A 22,519-nucleotide genomic window follows, 5' to 3' on the forward strand; every position below is an offset into this window, starting at 1 on the left:
TATTTCTTTGCTGACATTTTCCATTTTTCTTTCTTCTCGAGAGATTTATAATTGTTTATTGAATCTTTTTCATGATGCTTGCTATAAAATTCTCGTCAGATAATGCTAACAACTGATTTGTTTCAGTGTTGGCATCAGTTAATTTTCCTTTTTCCTTAAGTTGTGGTTTTCCTGATCCCTGCAATAATAAGTTATTTTTAGCTCTATCCCAGACATTTTAGATATGACATTAAGGAATTTAGAATCTTACTTGAATTTTTCACCTTCTTATGTTTGGAGAATAGGTCCTAGTCTACTTGTGTGGACTATGAATTAAGTCATCATTTAACCAGTCTTTGCAGTGGTATTTGATATTCTTAGTTTATCTTGTGCCACTGGGGCTCCCACTGGTCTCTTCTGATGGTCCCTGAGTGGTCAGAGGTGTTGAGGGAGGGGGGGTTTCAGGTCCATGAGAATGAGGAGGCCTCCTTGACTGGACATGTGTTTGGCTGGGCTTCTCTCAACCTCAGTGGGATGGAGAGCATGTTTCAAGGAAGGTGCTTTCTGGGGTACAATCCCTTTTGTTGAGGTCCCCCAGGCCTTGATGGGGATGAAGAGCTTCAGAAACCTGCTAAGGAAGGAAGACACATCATCACATGCCTGTCCGTGGTTGGGCATACTATCCTTGGCCACATCTCTGGGTGGGAAAGTGAAGTCTCACCAGGAGAGGAGCTAAGCTCTTTCTCTAGTTGATTTTTTTCTAAACCAGCAGGGGTCTGCTTAATTCCCCTTGCCAGGACTTGTGGGCTCATTTTGTATTGTAGGTGAGACCCTGGTTCAATATGGAAGAGGAATTAGCCTATCTGGGCTGCCTCTATGGGACACATTTTTGTGTTGGGCCTGTGTGGTAAAAGCCCAGATGCTCTGTTGGTCTTCCAGTCCTAACAAGTTCACCTTCTTTTCCATGTTCAAAGTCTCTGCTGTTATTACATACTGTTTGTATTGTGACTAGTGGGGAGGCAAAGGGTGAGATGACAAGCCTACACTCCTATCCAGAAGTCACATTTTAAAATACCCAAGTATTATGATAAAAGAATCATTTTCTTTAATGGCTTTAGGGAGAAAAGCAGATGTTAATTTTCTCTTCATTTCCCCTATAATATCAAGATGAAAATATCATTTGATGTAATTGATGAGATGAATATACTTATTAATAGTAAATGTTACTATTTTTTGTTGCCTATACTCTAGAAATTTGGACATTTAGCTCTGTTTTATCTTTATTTTTTATATATCCATTTTGTTTCTTTTTTACAAAGAAAAGACATAATTTACTTTTCATACACTCTATCTATTTGCAGTTCTCTCATTTGTTAGATTAAAATAATTCTCCATTGTAATGAGAAATGTGCTCATGGATCATATATTTAATGACACAGCTTCACTTAAGGAAACCATCAGAATTATTAAAAATAGTAAAAAAACTATTCCCAGTTTTTAAAGTTATCATTAGGTATGTACTTCTTACTCCTCATTACTAGGGTGATTATCTTTCATATTAAAATATTTTCATAGTTCATGTAATTTTTCTAACTTCTTTTAATGCAAAACTGATAGACAGTGGAGTGGGAAAAATAACTGGGAGTCTGGGAAGATAAAACTCAGAAAGATGGAGATAGAGGGAGCTCTACACCATGGAGAGTGAGCTGTAGTAAAAACAGGGGTGCAGGAGGTGGGATTCTAGTGAGAAGAACCAGAAACCCCTGAAGGAGATCAACGTTTATTCAAGGTTTCTTCTGGGATTTCTACAAAGTAAAACAAGTTATCATGACCCAAAGACTAAACATCTCATTCCATGGATTACTTGAGAAAAATATAAAGATCCATTTTCATATATTGACAATTAGAGTCGAATCATGCCTCTAGATGCAATAAAAGTTACTATTTTCCCATTCCTCAAAATGACTAAAAAATTACCTTTACAAAATATACTTACATCTTAGCTATTTGTTCTCAAAAGTGCACATATCAAATTTTAGAATGTAGTATAAACACTGGATTTAAAGGTCTATGCATATACTTAAATCCACATATTCACATAATTTTAAGGATAAGCTAAATAAATCTATAATTGGAAAAGGCTTGTTGTTGAATAAAACTGTTCAGTCCATTCCAAAATCAGTAAATTATCTTTATTTTCTATGACCACCCTTGACCGCTAATAGAAGGAATGTTGGCTGCTTCCTCTGTTATGCTTTAGATTTTCAGTCCGGGACACGGGGCTCACTCAGTTCTAGGAACATAATGATGAAAATATATGTCCTCTTCTTCAAAGAAACTGAAAGAATGTGAAGCAAAAGATGTGAAAAATACATGACAATATGATAACTGATATAGTGAGACTATTAAAAGGCACAATCACACAAATCAGTAAGGAGGACTTATTTATTCTCTCATTTCCAGAAGAATTTAGTGGAACTTATAAGAACCCAAACAGCTTGATAAGTTAGCCTATTTAAATATAATTGAATATGTTACTTCTGAAAATTAAAAAAAAAAAAAGAAGATCTCAGAACCTCAGTGCTTGTCCTTGAACTGTCCTGTCCTAACCAACACATCTACTTTGGAAACAATTGATGTTTTATTTTTAATATTAACATTTCATTTGCAGGAACTGGGGATACAGCTCAGTTGGTAGAGTGCTTGCCTTGCATGCACAAGGCACTGGGTTCAATCCCCAGAACCATACTAAAAATTCATTTTTGTTTATCAAAATATGGTCATAATAATACGTTTCACAAGTTTCCAAACTGCTGTATAAACCAAGTCCAATTTTCAATTCTAACTTTCACTCAGCAACTCCAATTAGCGTTTATTCCAACTAAGCGAAACACTGTCACCTATGCCTGGAATGCTACACTGCTGCCTCTGAGGCTGGGATTTTATTCTGCTTCACTCATCTGCTCTCTGCATGGAAAAAAATGAGGAGTGCAGCAGGGGATCCTGTGAAGTCCTGGCTTCAAACCTCAGGCAGAAATAGCAGGGTTCTTAACAATGAACACCCCGATGAAAGCCACCTGGCAAAGTGACGGTGCATGGAGCTCTCCTTCTCAAGTTCATCTGCTTCAAGAAAAATGTTGCTAAAAATGAAGTGTTCACTTTTCCTTAAAAAATTAAAAATCGGAGCTGGTTCCAGCTGCGCGCGCAGCGGTGGTGGCGGCGGCGCGATCGGCCGGGCTGTAACCGTCGTCCCTCCGGGAGCGGCTAGAGCTGCAGCGGCGGTCTGGCACGGCAAGAGGCAACACCACAGGGCAGCGGCGGCAGCGGCGGCAGCAGGAGACACAGCGGCGGCCACAGCAGCAGCAGCAAGACGGACTCGTGGACACCTGCCGCCGCCGCCGCCGGGCCGGGCCAAGTGTCGCGCGCCGAGGCTGGGGGGCAGTCGTCGCCGCCGCCACCACCGCTACCGCCGGCGCCGCCGCCGCCGAGGTGACTGAGGAGAGAGGCGCCTCCTCGCTCCCGCCGCCGCCGGACTTCAATGCCCAGTCCCCAGCTCGCCAGCGTTTTTCGTTGGAATATACGTTGCACATTTATGGCGATTCTGAGCGTGAGGGCAGACTTGTGCCAGGCTCAGCACAGCGTTTTCGCTGACAAGTGAGCTCGGGGGTTCTATGTGCCATAATTAACATTGCCTTGAAGACTCTGGACACCGAGACTGGCCTCAGAAATAGTTGACTTTTTTTTTTTTTTTATTGCAAGTATATTTCTTTTAATGACTCCAGTAAATTAAGCATCAAGTAAACAAAAGTGGAAAAACGACCTACACTTTTAATGTGTCTCACTAGTGCCTAAATGTAGTAAAGGCTGCTTATGTTTTGTATGTAGTTGGATTTTTTTGGACTCTGAAGGAATCCATCTGCAGACATTGAGGCCCAAGTTGAATTTGGATTGGTGTGGATTCTAAATACTTCTGCTTGTCGTGAAGAGAAAAGCTTCATAAAGAATAAACAAGTTGAATAGAGAATACTGATTGATAATAGGCATTTTAGTGGTCTTTTTAATGTTTTCTGCTGTGAAACATTTCAAGATTTATTGATTTTTTTTCCCCAATTTTCCCCATCATACTCACACACACGCACGCTCACACTTTTTATTTGCCATAATGAACCGTCCAGCCCCTGTGGAGATCTCCTATGAGAACATGCGTTTTCTGATAACTCACAACCCTACCAATGCAACTCTCAACAAGTTCACAGAGGAACTTAAGAAGTATGGAGTGACAACTTTGGTTGAGTTTGTGATGCTACATATGATAAAGCTCCAGTTGAAAAAGAAGGAATCTACGTTCTAGATTGGCCATTTGATGATGGAGCTCCACCCCCTAATCAGATAGTAGATGATTGGCTGAACTTGTTAAAAACCAAATTCCGTGAAGAGCCAGGTTGCTGTGTTGCAGTGCATTGTGTTGCAAGATTGGGAAGGACACCTGTGCTGGTTGCACTTGGTTTGATTGAATGTGGAATGAAGTATGAAGATGCAGTTCAGTTTATAAGACAAAAAAGAAGGGGAGCATTCAATTCCAAACAGCTGCTTTACTTGGAGAAATATCGACCTAAGATGCCATTACGCTTCAGAGATACCAATGGGCATTGCTGTATTCAGTAGAAAGAAATACAAACGAAGGCTTATATGATTGTGGCATTTAGAGGGAACTCTTGGTACCTGGAAATGTGAATCTGGAATTTACCTGTGTCATTGAAATAGTGTTGGATACAGTACTCCTCAACCACTCTTCTTAACAATTAGGAAAAAGTAAACAAATAAGAAATCCCTCTATAACGTGAATAAAATGTTTAAGAAAAGAAAAAAAATTAAAAATCCTCTCACTTTACCTAAATCCAACTAAAATAGCTGTGTAGAGCCAAACATATATTATCCAAACCTTCGGGTGGTAGGAAGCAATGAGACTCATGGGACAGTATCTTCTTCCTAAAGAGAAATTTTCAATAGAATTGGTTAATTTGCTGACTTCATTTTGGGCTCATTGTTCTTAGAAATAGTTTTTCTTTCTTACAATTTCAAGTTTGAGAACATAGAGTCTAAGTAACTTGAACAGATATACACATACAAAACTATAATTATAAAAGATCTAACTTTGCTTCAATCTTTATTAACTTAATAAAATGTTCATTTTAATATTTTCAACAGAGTCAGCTCATTCACTTTTGCCTTTACTATGTATATTAATTTCTATAAACAAAACTATGAGTAGTTTACATGAGCATATTCCTTCTTGTATTATTTTCTTACTATGTGTACTACAATAATTAGGGCAGGTCTAATTTTTATATATATATATATTATGTATATATAATATATCTGTGGTGAGGCAACATATGATGGCAACAATGAGTAGTAAAACTCATATATATATGCATATATATATATATATATATGTTATTTTTGAAAATTATAATTATTAAGTACTTGCTATGATCTACAAAAATGTTATGGTCATAAGAGAAATTTAATGACTATGATCTGGAAGACCAAATAAGAAACAAAACAGAAATGGGTATGTGTGAAAGACACAAGTGAATGAGACAGATAAACATGGCATCCTGGGCTTTGACTGCTTAATTGAGTTAGCATTCTTTTGTTGACTTGAAGTCACATAAACTAGGAAAAAAGCTCATGAGTAAATCATCAGAAGACAGATGCCAACTCTCTAATTCAAGTAAACTGGCCAAAAAATCTTGGGGAAAAAATTCTTTTCTAAAACAAAAGAATGAAAGCATCATTAATTCTTTGCCAGGAAATTTATAATTAAAGTCTCAATAATCCCCATTATCACACCATAGATGCTGTTGTAAGGACTAATAAGGCCTGAATGGTTGATTTTCATCGGGATTCTATTTCCATATGAGAGATGTGAGCCATCCCCATTATAAAAAGTTTCAAGTAAAGGAATGTTTTTCTGAGTATGGCTAGATATTTGTTAGAGCAAGAAGATGAAGAAAGTGTTCAAAGAAAAGTTGAGGATCCTGAGAATTGTGCTTACAGTTAGCCATACTGCAAACCTTCATAGACTTGGTCAGCTATGTGTTTGCTGCCCATGAGGATGTCCATCTTAACACCCCATGTCTTCTCCCAACTGTCCCAGATCCCCCAGTGTTTTCTTTAAGTGTGCTGTTAATTCGGAAGACCAATATCATTGACATTGCAGTTAAAGCCCTTTTACCAAGGGCCACTGCTATTGTTGTTTATTGAATCTTTCTTCTGACATATATACATAGGCACCCCCAAAAGCACCTGCTATAACCTGAATCCTTTCTCCAACCACCACAACATACATATTCATCTGGAACTTACTTCATCCCTGACAAACTCAGATCTCAGTCCAAGAGAAGTATCCAAAACCTTCAATCAACTAATTGCTTTTCTGAAATATTAGATATCTTTCCCCAAAGAGGTTTTTGTTATACATTGTGTTAATCAGCTTCCTATTATTGTAACAAAATATCTGAAGTAATGAACTTAAGAGGAAAGATTTGTTTTGGCTCACAGTTTTGGAGATTTCAGTCCATGACCAGTTGGTCCCATTGCTTTGGGCCTGTGGTGAGGCAACATATGATGATGGCAATGTGTGGTAAAACTCTTCACCTCATGATCAGGATGGAAAGGAAAACAAAAACAAAAACAGAGGAAGCCATGGGTGTCCTACAATTCTTTCTGAGGACATACCCCCAATGGCCAGAAGAACTTCCACTAAGATCCACGCCCCCCCACCCCCGCTCTTAATATCTTTACCACCTCCCAATGGCACCAAGCTGGGACCAAATCATTAACACAAGGGCTTTTGGGGAATATTCTAAATCCAAACTCTTGGCCAAAACTTACCCCTTCTATAGTAATCCTCCTCATTGCACCCTAGTGATTACTTAATCAATAATTCTTTAAGAAGATATAATTAGAATTATGATTTCCCCTAAATTCCACCAGGAACAATCCCACCATGATTTCCATGTCTGCTTACCTCAGTCATCCACAGAAGTGCCAGCATCTCTGGTTGTCCATCAAGCCCTGGTCTCTTATCCCAGAATGCTCTGTACATTCCCTAATTTCATGCAATTTTGCACCCCTTTCTGAACTCTTCACTATATGCTGAAACCCTTAAGTATATTATAAATTACCACAATTATCAACTTTTCTGAATAATTTCTTCACTTTACATTAAAATCTAGTTTTTTTCCCAGGACATTGATTTGCAACCCTCTCAAAAGGTGGCTGTCTTATATTCTTCTTCCAAATCCCATGTCCAACTGGTACCAAAGATAAGCTAAATGTCTTTCCCATTTTATTGCTGCATATAGACAACTACTCCTCCCTCTTCATTCAAAATTCCAACTCATTTTGATGCATGTTATCTTTGGATGATGCTGACCACTATCTCTCCTTCTTATGATATTCTTTGTATCTCCTGGTACCTCCCCTTCAGTGACCAAATATTTTAATATCTTCCTCTTCTCTTTGTTTTTGGGTTATTAACACTAATGTAGATGATCCATGCAACATTTTGCCTCTCTTGTTTGACCATTCCCCCACTTCTTCCCACACTTTTGTCAAAATCTAGACGTTGTCATCACCAATAATCTCCATGAAAAACTCACTTTCAATCACTCTGTTCTTTGAATACAACTGTATTTTTCCAATCCACTTATATTCCCAAACTCACTTATATTTTCATTGTCCTTGTCTTTTGTATTAACCATTTTTTAACTCATTGCCTTTTGTCTCAGTTAAGATTCTGTGGTCCAGCCCTATAACTATTCCCTTGCATATACTCTCAGCTTCACTGATTCTGTCTCTCCTTGTATTTGTCCACCAAAAGTACAATTATGGTTAAATGTGACTTCTCCACTTCTATGGGCAATTCGAATGTGGGTGGAGAAAAACTCACAAGGCACACACTGAACTGAACTCACATCACCTTAAATTTATTAGCCCAAATCTCAAGGAGTCCTTTGGCACTAGACCACCATCCTTTCAGAGCTGTGCTTCCAAAGATAAAAATTTTATCTCTTCCTTCAAACTTCTTTTTTATTATTATTGGTTGTTCAAAACATTACAGAGCTCTTGAAATATCATATTTCATACATTAGATTCAAGTGGGTTATGAACTCCCATTTTTACCCCAAATATAGTTTGCAGAATCACATCGTTTACATATCCATATTTTTACATAATGCCATATTAGTGACTGTTGTATTCTAACAACTCCTCCCTCTTTGTTAATCTTAGTTGATTATCAAGTTTCTCATTTTATACAGGAAAATAACTACCTTACTTTTACTCCACCAAACCTACTAATATTTGATTTTATCTTTCTTATAAGCTTGTAAATAACCTGTTACTACATGTGACTGCTGGCAGAAGATATTAGACATGGGTCAGAAACGAAGTCACAGCAAATACGGGCACCATGTTTATATCAATTATTTTTGCACTCAATTACCATAGAACTGACATTCCATGAACCCAGGCAAGTACTGCACAGGTAGATTTGTGTAACAGCTGAAGAACTCTGAATTAGAGAATCCACTGACCTTAGAACAAGCAGTAAGAAACCTGATCTTTGACTGATAGCACATTACTTCATCCCTCTAAGTTGCTTGCTAGAAAACCGACCCCAAGAAAAGGCCAGAGTAAAGAACAGTCAGGGCTTTGGTGGCACTCTCAGCCAGAAAATGCAGAGATGCACATGAATCGCCTCTTCTAGCAATCCATTCCATGATCCTACAAGTTCCTGGTTAAATTGGAATTTTCATATGAATCCACCACTCCATTAACTACCTTGTTTAGTGTTACTGGCAAATATTAGGGTCAGCTTTGTTCAATTTGCCTCACACAACAATTAATTAAGGATATTATCATGAGGACTCTAAGCAACAGAATCAGGTCAACCTGTAGTATTGACTTCAGATGTATTCTATAGGGTTGTGGACTCAGAGAATTGTGAATAGTCCCAAGATCAGGAGGTCTTATTTCCTATGGCTGGAAAGCACTCAAAAGCTGACCTCTTGTTCATTTGGACATAGACAGGGAATTTAGATTGACCTACTGATCTTTGAAGTCATTTCCAATAATTTCAGGGGTGATAGATAAGCCTAAAGGAAAGACATTATTCCACCTACAAAAATGTAGCACAAAGGCGCACAGTGATACTCCAGTTTGGAATTTGCTGTTACATTTGATTTAGAACATTGGTACATTGGTTGGGTTCACTTGATCTGCTGAATAGTATCACTGAGTAGTTACAGCTTCCCCCAAAGATGCTTGGGCATCAGGAGAGGGATGTGAATTTACATTGTTAAGACTGAAACAAGCTTGAAGGAATCTCTCTGTTTACACACACACAAGATTGAAGAGCCAGGAAGCGGTTATTGATTGTGTCAGGCTGGCAGAGTAGTTTAGTATCAACCAAATCCATAGGAGCTGATCTGTTCTTATAGCATGTGGAGAGGGATGATATGGTGAGTTTAAATTGACAGCTGTGGCTGTTTCTGGATTCAGCTGACCATGTGATTGTTTGGCCAGTCTGCCCTGATGAATGTAAGGGACAAGTCCCTTCTCCCACTGAGAGCAGAATCAGGAACAACCAAGAAGCTATTCTGAGCTACTTCTTTTAATCCAACTCCCTGTTCTCAATCCCAATAAATGATTGACAGGTAGGACAATGGGAGCCCCTGACATACTTGCTCACCTACCACTTGCATGCGAGTCCAGGGAGTCTAGATGGTTTAGAAACCATTCTAAAGGACCTTTGACATTTTTCTTTGGAAAGCCTTTTCAGCATCTCATCTTTATTGCCATAATTACTGGGTCTGAGACTTAATTTTATCCTACTCATAAACTAATGAATTAACCTGTTACTGTTTTCTGGATGTTGGTCCAAGACAAAATGATTTATTACTCATAGCATAGCAAACAGAAGCATCATGCTTCTGTAGATTCTCCTTGCTCCGAAGCCAACTGAGGGAATTTAATATGAGTTCAAGTGGATAGTGTGAATGCAGAAGATTTGCATCACAGCTGAAGAACAAATTTGAGGAATCTGATGTTTCCAGAGCAAGCAATAAGACAATCATTTTTTTGTCCCAAGGGAGAAGTGCGCTCAAAGTTGCTTGCTGCAGAGGCACTCATGAGAAATGACCTAAGTAAAAAGTGATTAGAGTCTTACATTCTTGGAACACCCAACAAGAATTTGCAGTGACACCAATGCCCATATTAGACTGACTCTTTCAACACCTCCTTATTTAACTGTTACTCAGGAATTTGCCACCTTTCAACCACTGCCCATGTTTGTCCTACTTTCTCTTTAAAATACTTCCACCTAAAACTACTTCAGTTTTGGATCCCATTCCTTCTCAGTGACTCAGGAATTTGTCTTTAGCAATTATTTCTTATGGATCTTGCATCATTGACTTGCCACTTTATCTTGAATCTTTCATATCCCCTTGCCTACTTCCCACCTGAATAAATAAATAAATGCTCCCTAAAATACACAGTGCCTCCAGCTGCCACCATGGAGAAGTTCTCCACGACAACCTCCTCCAAAGACAGGTCTATACTTTCTCTCTCTACTTTCTCACTTCCCACTAACATTTTCCAACAGGCTGTTCCCACTTCTCAGTGAAAACTCCTTGGTCAAGAATTCCCATTTTGTCAACTCAACTCTTGATTTTGGGTCTTCATCTGACTCGACATCACACTATCATGTTACAGTTACTCTCTTCCACATTCTGGACAAAATATCTTTGTGATTTCTTAATATCTGTCTTCTTCCTACTTACTCACACTGCATTGCTCTTATCTTTTTGTTTTCTAATTTCAAAGTTTTGATGTTCCCTAGGATTGAGTACTTGAGCATCTTTTTTCTACCCATACTCACTCCCCAGGAAATCTCAAGTAATGAGAGTAAATTCTGTATATATGTTAACACCTAACATTCTTTCTCTCCTGAATGTGCCTTAACTTTTCCATTTAGACAACTAAAATGATTTTCAAGTATAATATATCCCAAATAAAACTTTTTATTTTCTGCCACCATGAATTCCAAAACAAAGAAATTAGGCTAAAGCAAACAAAGACAAAAACAGAACACACACACACACACACACACACACACACACACACACACAGCCTCACAAAACTACAAGAGCAATAAAATATTTTGTTTTCCATATCAATAAATGGTAACAGCATGTTAACCAAGTCGGCCAGACCTTAAAGCTCAGTCATATTTGAGTTCTCTCTTTAATATCCCAATTTTATTCATCTACAAAATTTTCAGCTTCTCCATCAAGATGTGTTCCAAGCATGGCTGTGCTTCCCCACCTCCACCATTTTCATGTTGGCTACTGCAATAGCCTGAGTTTTTGGTGTTTTATCCTCCACTTCTTAAACCCATTCTCCACATAGATATTGGAGTAACTTCAACGTGCACCTGATCAGGAGTCTTTCATTTAAACAGCTGAATGGTTGAGACCATTCTTGGAATAAACCCATACCCCAAAGCATGCCTTAGAAGCATGATCTGCCCTTGACCTTGCTCTCCAAACTCACTTCCTGACTTTTTTCCTTCTTTACTCTAGTTGGCCTGGGTTCTTGAAGTTACCTAATTAGGTTGACCTCACTCCTATCTTGAAGGCTTTGCATTTATTTTTACCTTTGCCTGAAAGACTCCAGATCTTTGCATAGTGATTCATGAGCTAGGCACTGTTTTAGGTCCTGAAGCTATATAATTAATGAGATTTTTCAAAGTCATAGTGAACAATTTTATATCTTTTAGATCTTTGTTCAAATGCCACTTTTTCCAGAGAGGTCTTTCTAAATAAAATGCCACCTCTTTGTGAACCCCAAACCATATATGCACATATCCTACTCCTCTACTGTAATTAATTTATTCATATTATTAATTACTCAAATCTTATGCATATGTGTGCATGCTCTCATGCTCTCTTTCTCATACTCCAGTTTATTTTTCAGCTCTCCCCTTTCTCAGTCCTGATGAAAATTGTTCACCATGATATAGCTTCAGGACCTAGCACAGTGCCTAGCTCATGATTAGGAGTCCAAGAAATATTTGTTGAGTATAAAAGTATTAAAATCACTCAATTGAAGTTTCAGTTAAATCTCAAGAGCTCTCGGTAAAAAATATTGATCATCAAACCCACAATGGCAGGTGAAGTTTCACCTTTATCAGCTAAAAACTTTGATTAACCTTAGGAAGATTCTTTCTAAGCCAGAAAGAAAAGATTCTCCTGAGCCAGATGGAATTCATTGAGGTTCCGAATTCTTGCTCAAGTTAGAATCTATGCCCATTTTGATAAACTGGGTTTTCCCTGCCAGTTGACACAACTTGAAAAATGTGCTCTTCCTTTGATTGACCTTCGATTTTCAGGAGGCTCTGGCCCCTTATCGTGAAGTTTCTCAGTTTCCTTTTTTCCTGTCAAGAATTTAAAGATCGATGAGAAAAAATTGAAGTGCAGTACAAAAACTTTTATTTTAGTGAGATACATATATTTTAGTAATATACAGTTTAAAAATAAAATCTTTAAAATTTTTATAATTTTATAGTTCCCCCCCCCTTTTTTTTAAATGGAGCACACCAAATCTGTAGAAATTACTATTGGGGGATGTGATTAGGATCATTTGTGTCGTGAAACACATCACAGTTTAAGGCAAAGTTGGCATAGCTCTGTGCCTACTGTTACCCTCTGGCACGACCTTGGAGTCCAGTGTATATTTTTAGTTCATTGGTTTGGGACAAAAGCAATTTTCTCAGTTAGATGTTTTAGTAGAACCAGGCTAATTGAGTGATCTTCTTAAGGCAGAGTCACAAGGTTTTGTTGATGTATAAAGATGTTATTTGGTGGTTGTCAGCATTCTTTTTCCATTTGACTCCTTGATCTATCTCCCATAGTATGTGAGCAGTGGGGAATGGACAAGATGCAACTGTGGGGTGAGCCCTTCTTGGCTCACGGATACTTCCTAAGCATTGCACAACAATGCAGATTCTAGACATTGAAGGTTTTTCGAATGGAATCAAACAAACCTTCCTGCTTCTCACAAAAGAACTTAATTTTTTACTTAACCTGTACCCATGATTTAGATCATTGCATGTTTATTATTGGATTTTTCCAGATCATTCTAGTGCTATCTTGAAGACACAGAGTGACCTGATTTACTCCCCACTTCTGTTTTCTCTAATTCACTTACTTGCCTTGCTTTTCTCCCCAGTTACAATGGGTCTTAATAAATCCATCATATATGAAGCATTCTCAGATCCAAAACTCTATCAACCTTTTCAGAAAATATAAGAACAGGGTTCACTTTTGATGTTGATGAGATGGAGCCATAAGAATTTTAGGCTTGTCTGAACTTCTCTTTGGGTAGTCTGAGCCCAACAAGAAAAAGGATCTGAGTGAAACACTTCATAAATGTCACAGATGCATCTCTGCTGAAGCTATCTATGGTCATTGCCTTCTTCAGTAAATTTTCTTCAAAATTACTCCTATCAAAAGGCAGAGTACCTTCTAATAAAATCACAGTAATTCAGATATGGTAAGATCTCATATTTCTTTTAATTTATTTTTGGGACTATTTTATTGAAGTATCTTACACAGAGAAATTTGGGCAGATCATACACATATAATTCAATAAATTCGTTTTAAAGGGAATGCACTCACTTATTCAGATCAAGATATTCATTAAATGTATGATACATTAATTTGAAGGCAGCAATTAGTGCTACTATAGATAACAATAAAGGCAGAATTGAGTTTGACGCAGCAGTATTTTTAAAGAATTAAAACTATCCACAAATGAAACAAAGCTCTCTTGGATTGAAGAAGGAGTCTGTGTAATTAGAACTGTTTGGTGAATAGGAAATATGAGATTTGCACTGAGGGTTTGGTGGGTTTAGACAACTTCTTTGGTTTTTTACAACCAAGAATGTGTACAAAGGCAGGCTCTTAAGATCATTGCTATAGTTTGAATCTTATATGTCTCCCAAAGGCCTACGTATTGGGTGCTTGGTCCCCAGCCTATTGCTATCAGGAGGTGGTGAAATCTTCAGGAGACAGGTTTTGCAGGAGGTCTTCCGATCACCAGGGATGTGCCATCAAAGGGTACCAGTCTCTTCCACTTTTTTTGTTTTGTTTTTCTTTCTGGCCATAAGGTAAGTGGTTTGCTCAACCAAGTGCTCCCACCATGATGTGCCATCACACGCCCCAAACAACGTGACTAACCAATAATAGACTGAAACTTCTATTGCTGTAGGCCAAGATAAACCATTTTCTTAATAAGTTGATCATCTCAGAAATTTGTTATAGTGATGGAAAACTAGCTAACCAATGCCTGGTGGTAGTATCTAAGCAATTTGTATATTTGCATAATAAAATTCTATTTTCTAATTATCAGTGAAAATGACAGAAGATTCTTGGGAATATTTTTTTAAGTTCATACAGTATGTACATTGAAAACAGAAAAATGGGCCTGTTGTTTCTCATATTAACAGAATATTTTATTACAAGTTACAGACATCACCACCATAGTCTAGGATAGAAGGTTAGAATAAATTTCATGAGATACAGGACTTACATCTAAGCCTATTTTTACCCTGAGAAAGCTAAGGCAAATAGTGAAATTATTATTTGTCTTCCTTTTAGCACTGACATGATTTTTTAACACAAAGTTATTGCCCAAATGAGAACAATATGAAAAGTTTCATAACTATGCTTCTCCAATGCAACAACAGAATTAAGAATTCACCTTTGTGTACTTTTTCATGAAAGTTTGTTTCTTTTTCTTCCATATATGATAATATCATTTTATAATTTGTGTTTTAATTATTTCAATAATTTAATAAGTAGAAAAAAATGCAAATAAAGATAAAATTATACAATTTTCTACATGACAATTGAGTTCTGCAGAGCCCAAAGGGATTAAATTGAGGTCAACTTTTACTTTGAGTCACCTACGAAACAAATATTCTAGAATATCATCAAAAGTTTTAGAAAAGAGAATTGTTTTTTTGGGTGCACTTTTGAACAGAGGCCACAACCTCGAATTTATCTGTTTCTTTGAGTGAGTTTTAACATGTTGACCTGGCGAAACTCCAACACCATTTGTTATATCCTGCCTGTCTCAATCGCCCTTGAAATTTTAATAAGGCCCTATACTTATCTTAACCCACTTTCAAAATATTTCTTGGAGCAGCCATCCAGCTGTGGTCATTCACTTAAGAAGTAGCTAGATTTATCTCTAGCAGCTAAGGGCATCCCGGTATCTCTTGTTCCCCCTGCAGAAGCAGGAAGAATCTCAATGCATTTGTTCCAGCAAAAAGATTTGAAAAGCTTACACAAATAGGCAAGAACATCCAAATAAGATAATCAATTTCTCAAGCCTTTCTCATAGTGGATTCATTAGGAAAAATGATAGAAGCAAGCACCCTGCGGAGCACTTAACTTGAACCATAGTAAATTCTGTAAAGCCACAAAAGGTAAAAATGCTACAAGAAATTAAAACACCAGGAAGCTTTGCACCAAGACACTCTCCAGATCATCTGAAGCCTTTTTTTTGCCTTTGAATTCTCAATGTTGGCTCTTGTATGCTTTGATCCATCCTTTCTGAGCACATCACCATGCCAAGCTACACAAAGCAGCCCAGCAGGACTGACAAGGCCCAGGAGCCAGCACAAGTGTACATCTGGCACATCTCTCCTCTCCTTGTTGAGCTGTCCCTGTTGGTGAGAATTTTTTAGCACACAAAGCATGTCCCTAAAGATAGTAGGAAATGGGAAGAGATTCCTCAGCTCCTCCCTGTTTCTGTTTCCTTTCAGGACTCCAAGATCTCATCTGATGACCTATGCTATTTGAATGATCACTCTTAGATCCTGAGTAATCATTAATTAATATCATCTTTGTGACTGTTCATTTAAGCCATACCCCCTTTAGGACATTCAGCTGACTTCTGTTAAATGGGTCCCTCATTCTAGTTTACCCTCATTCTCCCGCTTTCAATATTTTAGCCTAATCAGGCATTGTGCATTGGAGAAATAAGAGAATATTTTTAGTGAATTAAAGAAATAGATAGTAAGAGAGTAAAAGAGAAGAGTCCAGTCTATGCTTATATATTCTTGAATCACTCATTGTCTACATTGTCCCCATTTACTCCATATTTTACAGGGGAATATAGATCATACTAAACATGCTGACACAAAAATCAAATACAGCATCTTACTTTGAGTTACACAGAATGAGTATTTTCTTTAGGTCGCCACAGTGATATCTTTTCAAAGGTTTTCTCCTTGGAGAATTCAGGCATCAATTTAATCTGCATATGTGTAACTAAAAGTGTTTAATCATTAACAAAATTAGTTTTGTCTTTTGTAAGAAATTCCGTAGCTATAATATACAATTTAATTTAGCCGAATGAAGAACCTATAGAAAATGGTTAGAGATGCAAGAGAGTAGACATAAAACCTTCCATTTGTCACATGACTAACAACTCAGTGCAGTAGTTATAATGAGGGTTGCTCCTGCCTCAAATTATTATGAAAACGTTCCACAGCCACTTAACTAGCATGAAAAATTGTAGAAATTCATACACTGATTGGCATAGTCAACTGAATACCTACCAGTGAGATAGCTGAACTCCTTAAAAATATTCTGTACTCTTTATGGGAGGGAGCCAAATAATTTATGAGCTTTGGGGAGGAAACCTTCCCTGCAGATGTGTTTTATGCTTCCCAAATGGCTTCTTTGCCTTCCTTTCATAAGTGGTTTGGTTCAGTAAGTAATTTTCTATACATGTAGTGTGCCTAGCACTGTGTTAGGCACTACTTTATTAAGCAAAAGAAGTAAAACTATATGAACATAATAATGACCTACATACAGGGTATTTGTCAATAAAGCAAAAAAGTTAATAAATCCCAAACACCTAGACTAGCACCTGCTGCAGGAAACCAGATGCTGTTATTTGCCAAGGTCATGTATCCCTCTGTAGGACAGGAACTATGGGCTCACGACTATGTACCCAATAACCTACACTGTGCCTTATGCAGACTTAGTACTCAAAAAGTATATTATAAATGAGTGATGAATGAATGGATGAATTAATATGGTGAAAAATCTTTTTTCTTTCTACAATACATAGATATTTTAACTTGCTTATTTATCCAGTTATTTAAATATTTGTTCTAATAAGGAAGTGATCTCAGAAAAGACACTACCATGATCAAAGATGGTAAGCATTTTTCAAAGAAGCATCTAAGCATAAAGTAGCCTGTTTTAAGTGTTAAATGAACCTATTTATCAAATATGTCTAGCAGAAGCTGTTAAATAGAAATATGCCAAAACCAAAATTGTTTTTGCAAAAAATTCAGATACATGTATGTATCTCGATGCATAATTTTAAAAAATGTGCTCTTGTACTCAACGAGTATTTATTAAGAGCAGACTTTGTGCCAGGCACTACTGCATGCCCTGAAACTAACAGACAATAAGCCCCTCCCCTGGCATTGTATTCTAGGGAGGGTGAAAGACAAGAAAATCACACATTTTCACACACACTCATTTTCAGGATACATTTTGCAGCTCTTTTGAACCTTATGAACCACTCAGGATGCAGACCTGCTCCAAATCAATCATTATATAGGATTTAGAGTAAGATCTTTCTATAACAGAAGTACAAAATGGGTAACTGCTCTCAAAAATATTTTAGACTAATAATGTTTGTCCTCTATTTTTGGTGTAAGTTAATTATAAACCTTTGTTCTGGACTCCCCCTTGAACTTGAATGGTCTCAAAGTTTACACTGTGAGAATCCTCAGCCCTCCTGTACTATTCACCCATTCTCACGTGATCACATCTCTTTCCTCAACCCCCACACATCATTGACTTTTAGACAATACATAAGGTATCAATAATAGCTGTAGAGTTTCCATATGAACCCAAACTAAAATTGTATTATTTTGGAAAGCTGAAATACAGATCATAGTAACAATTCTTTTCTGGAGGTTTTCCTAAGCTTCATCTCGGAATCATCAGAAAACCTTAAACATGGTGCACCTGGCTCCACTCGCCGCTCCACTTTTCTCCTCTCACCAAAATCTTTATATGACTATGAATAAATGTGCTTGAAGCTGCTCCTGGAGGACTAAGGATCTTCTCTGTACATAATGTCTCCTCCACTTTTTCAATAGAACTGTTACTTAATATGCTCTGTTAAAAGTGTCCAAAATGTCCATTATACAAAGACTCTTTTTAGAAATATCAAGGTTTAAAAAACATCTTTTTTGAATATCTAATATGCTACTTCCTTCAGTTAACAATGTGACCTGAACAAACTCACAGAATTTCTTATTTCAGTTTTTTTTTCTTCCTCAGTGTTTATAGGTTTCCAGAGCTTTACTTTTCTGAAATATTTACTTTCTGTTTTATTTCCTCTATTAAATTGTCATCAGATTTTTAAAAATTTTATTTTATGACAAGCAGTTTAATGAAATCTATTCTTTTAGTGAGCTATAAAAAGTCCTTTTTGAAAAGAGAGAGTATACCAAATAATGATTCTGAGCAATGGCTACCAGACCTTAAAATAAGTGGAAAGTCCCAAGAGATTTTTAAGAGTCTCAAATAACCTTATTGTAGATGTCACAGCCAAGGACCTTGGACCAGATCTTGTGCTTGAATCGGTTCATTTAGCTGACCCAATAATTTTAAAAGAAAAATTAGTTATCAACATTTGGAAGTTAAGAGATTTCAAATACTAACCAGAATTTTTGTCTTTTCTTAAAGGATAGAAATGGCTTACAGAAATTAAGTGCTCTCTGTACCAGACCCTGGTCTAATAGTTAATCTTCTAGAAAACTTCTAAATTACCCCATCCTCATCATCTGAACTTCACAAATGAGGAAACTGAGGCATGGAGAGGTTCCATAACATACTCCACAGCTAGCAAATAGTGAAGTTGGGACCCGAACTCCCACCACTAGGCTTAGATATTTCCATGCAGGCCATGCTGTTATCTGAAAAGTACAAGTCAAGGGCCTGGACCCACAAGCCCACCACCAACAATGGACCCACTTTCCAATGCAGCATCAGTAGTTAAAATTGAAAACTGGGTGCCTCCTTAGACAGGCACCTGGTATTTGTAGGCATTTCAGTTTATGACCCTTGCCTTCATTCTAAGTTTAGAGCATATTATCTTGAGATAGGAGCTGCATCTCATAATGTGCTTTATGCATTCTGTAGGTTTAGTCTTTTCTTGAAGTTAATTAACATTGATGAGTCCCACAGGTCTTGATAGCTTCCTGTGAAGTTCTCAACACTGATAATAAAATACCAACCCTTGCCATGCTCTTGGTTCTTGCCGTCAATCCAAGAACAGGTTAAGTAGTCACCCTGTGCTAACAGTGGGTTCAGTAACAATGAGAACCGGAATACATTTCACTGTTGTGCAGCTCATAAAAGCAGTTTTGCCTAAATTATTCCCCAAAGGATTTCACACTTAATTGTTTAGCATTTTCAGGTAATAAGGACATGAATGACCACATTTGCATATCTAGATTGCTTATTTGCCCTGGGTTCAGTAATCATTGCTTGAGAGAGATTTGTGTACCACCTGTTCTCAGTCACTTATCTTTTCTCTCTGTTAAAGTTGCTGGGATAGAAAAAAAGTAACACTAATCTCCTTCATTTGAGGTGGAGAGACTTTTAATAAAATGGGACTTTCTCTGCACTTTAGAGAATAAGCAGAAACCTTTGATGGATTTTCTATCTGAGGAATTTCCAGGGAGGAAAGGATATGATTTAGTCAGCTAGTCAGCTAAGCTCATTAATTCAGCTAACTTGTTTCTAAAAAAGGAAATTTTTCTCTGAGAAGCCGCTATGGCAGACTTTGTTTTTCCTTTTCCCCCCATATCACAACTTCTGAGACAAATATGCTATTTCTAATTTGTTGAATTAGCTATACATTATCATTTGATAAAAAGGAATGCTTCTTAACTTATCATTAAAAAGAAGTTGATGAGGATTTCTTTTCTCAAAACAATATTTTTAAATGTAAATATTTATAAATGCTCTTTGGTTTTGTCTTTGATATTCTACCAGGAAAGCCCATGTGTATAATGTAGGACATTAGACTGTGGAATAGAAAAGACATTTTCAGGTTTCACTTCTTTGAGAGATTTTTCTCCTCTATCATCCTCATTCTTTAGACTGCTTTGTTCAGTAGATTATTTATAATAATAACAACAACAACAACAATAATTAATCAGAATGTATTTATTATACTATTATAAATATACTACATTTAATATTAGTATTGCTCTAACCTTTAGTTCTCCAAGATTGCTGTGATGATAGGGAGAAAATGCAGAGTTTTAAAAGACTTTTTTAAAGACAGTGGCAGGTGTACTGAATATCTCAAGAGGTCCTATGAGCTGATATCATAATTCATGTCAGGTATGAAAGATAAGTTAGGATTTTCTTTTTAGTGACCCAAAGAAGAGTTCAGAGCTTTAAGAGAAAGATATTAGTAAATCAGAAATTGTTGAAAAAATAAAAGCCTTAGACTTGAAATTGTAATTGAGTCAGACTCCGTTATCTTAAAACTATTCTAATAGGAACTGTTTTCCAAGCAAGGTTCTGGAACTTTGTGCTTCTAAAGTAATTTGCACAGGAATGAATTTGAACATTCTCATGTTGTTTAGCCCCACGAGTTAAAGAAAAACATTTTAAGATCATGGACTCTGAACTGTGACGACCTGTGTTCAAATACCAACCCTTGCCATGCTCTTGGTTCTTGCCGTCAATCCAAGAACAGGTTAAGTAGTCACCCTGTGCTAACAGTGGGTTCAGTAACAAAGGATCAAATCATGTGACGAATGCAAAGCTTCAAGAACATTTCTGCACATAGTGGGGGCTTTTAAATGTTTATTATTATTATCATTATTCAGCATCCTTCGTATCCCCTTTCATGCTTTTGATGGTTTAGAAGCTATTGTTCTTTTCCAGTCTATGAGGCGGAACAACCAAGCTCTGTCAACTTAGATTGCAGAACATAGACAAAGACTCCCCCTTAGCAGAACTGAAAGCTCCTGCATCTCTGTGTGCAAAGTAGAAAGCACTTTCTTGAAATCATATCCATCATAGACCTTTGATTAAAAACATGATCTGGAAGTTGCATAATTGATTTTCCACATGTTCCATTCCTGAGAATTAAGTCAAGGTCAAAACTTCTGCAAGGAAGGATGGTATATACAATCTTTATGTGGCCATCATGTGTTTCTCTAACTTGGAAGGTTCTATCTCACATTGCAAAAGGGAATGGATTTGGGGGAAACAAGCAGTCTCTCTTAATGTTGAGTACTTTTTAATTCTCTTCTTAAAATATTTTCATGAGGTATAATATTAAGGTCTCTTCAGAAAATCATAAAAATATCATTTCCCTGTTTTAAAATTCTAGTAACTCCATTTTTCAATGATTTCATAATTATTGTGAAAGTGATTTTATAGTCATAATCTGCTGGCTTTGTTTATATAGCCACAAGGGTTGCCTGTGTCAACTATGTTTGTTTAGTTCCACAGGTTAATAGTCTTCTCTGACAAAGAATTTAAAATCAGAATGGCAGTGAATTAGTTTTATTTCATTACCTATTGCTGTCAATTTCTTGATCCTTGGCAGTAGAGCAATCGTGTCCATGTTCTTGTTCCCAACATAATATTTAAAGCACAAGGAATGGGGAATTTAAGCAAATGTACAATTATCATCTCAATTGTTTTGGACACTCTTTTCACAGAGTCATGCTTTGCTTTGGTGTTTGTCTTTGTAGGTGATCCTCTCTTTCTACATTTTTTTTTGTGTGTGTATGTGTGTGTATCTTTTTAGGTCTGAACTTAACAAAGAACTCTCCCTGCAGCTCTATGAAATTCTTAAATCCCACTACATCTCTGTTAGAGCCATGTTTGATTTTAGCATCTGGCATAGTACAAAATGACTTGTTTTGAGATGTATTATGGATGATTTAATGTTTCCAGGAAGCTTTAATTAAACAATAAATGATTATCCTAATTTCAGTTTAATTTTATTCATTTAGTCTATAATCTTAATTGGATATGACAAAATTTTTTTTAAAACATGCTTGTGTAAATACAAGAATTGTATAGTTACTTAGAAAGTTTTTTATAATAAAAGAACACAAGTTCATAGGAGAAAAATTAGAAAATACAGAAAACCGAAAAGGGAAAGGAGGCCATCTCTATTGCCACCAAACAAAAAAAAATAGCATTTTTAAATGTTAGCAGAGTTTCTTCAAACATTTTATCTCCTTTCTTTTTTTCCCCAACCCTCTTTCTACAAAACTGAGTATTGGGGGGTGTATGTGTGTGTGTGTGTGTGTGTGTGTGTGTGTGTGTATGTATTTGAAATTATTTTATAAACCCAACTCTATGTATATCTGTATACACACACACAC

At 36.9% G+C, this 22,519-nt stretch overlaps 1 protein-coding gene and 1 pseudogene across 1 annotated transcript in view; both read left to right on the forward strand.

Moving 5' to 3' along the window:
- LOC143388180 (uncharacterized) overlaps window positions 1–3,630 on the forward strand; it is a 30,678-nt gene extending 27,048 nt beyond the window's left edge. Inside the window, exon 6 of the mRNA XM_077108021.1 lies at window positions 3,248–3,630. Coding sequence (XP_076964136.1) covers window positions 3,248–3,630 — 383 coding nt within the window. The remainder of the gene's footprint in view (window positions 1–3,247) is intronic.
- Window positions 3,631–4,038: 408 nt separating this feature from the next.
- Window positions 4,039–4,728, forward strand: LOC143640082 (protein tyrosine phosphatase type IVA 2 pseudogene; annotated as a pseudogene).
- The last annotated feature ends 17,791 nt before the right edge of the window (window positions 4,729–22,519 follow it).

Source organism: Callospermophilus lateralis, unplaced genomic scaffold (genome assembly GCF_048772815.1).
Source record: "Callospermophilus lateralis isolate mCalLat2 unplaced genomic scaffold, mCalLat2.hap1 Scaffold_112, whole genome shotgun sequence".
NCBI classification, from domain to species: domain Eukaryota; kingdom Metazoa; phylum Chordata; class Mammalia; order Rodentia; family Sciuridae; genus Callospermophilus; species Callospermophilus lateralis.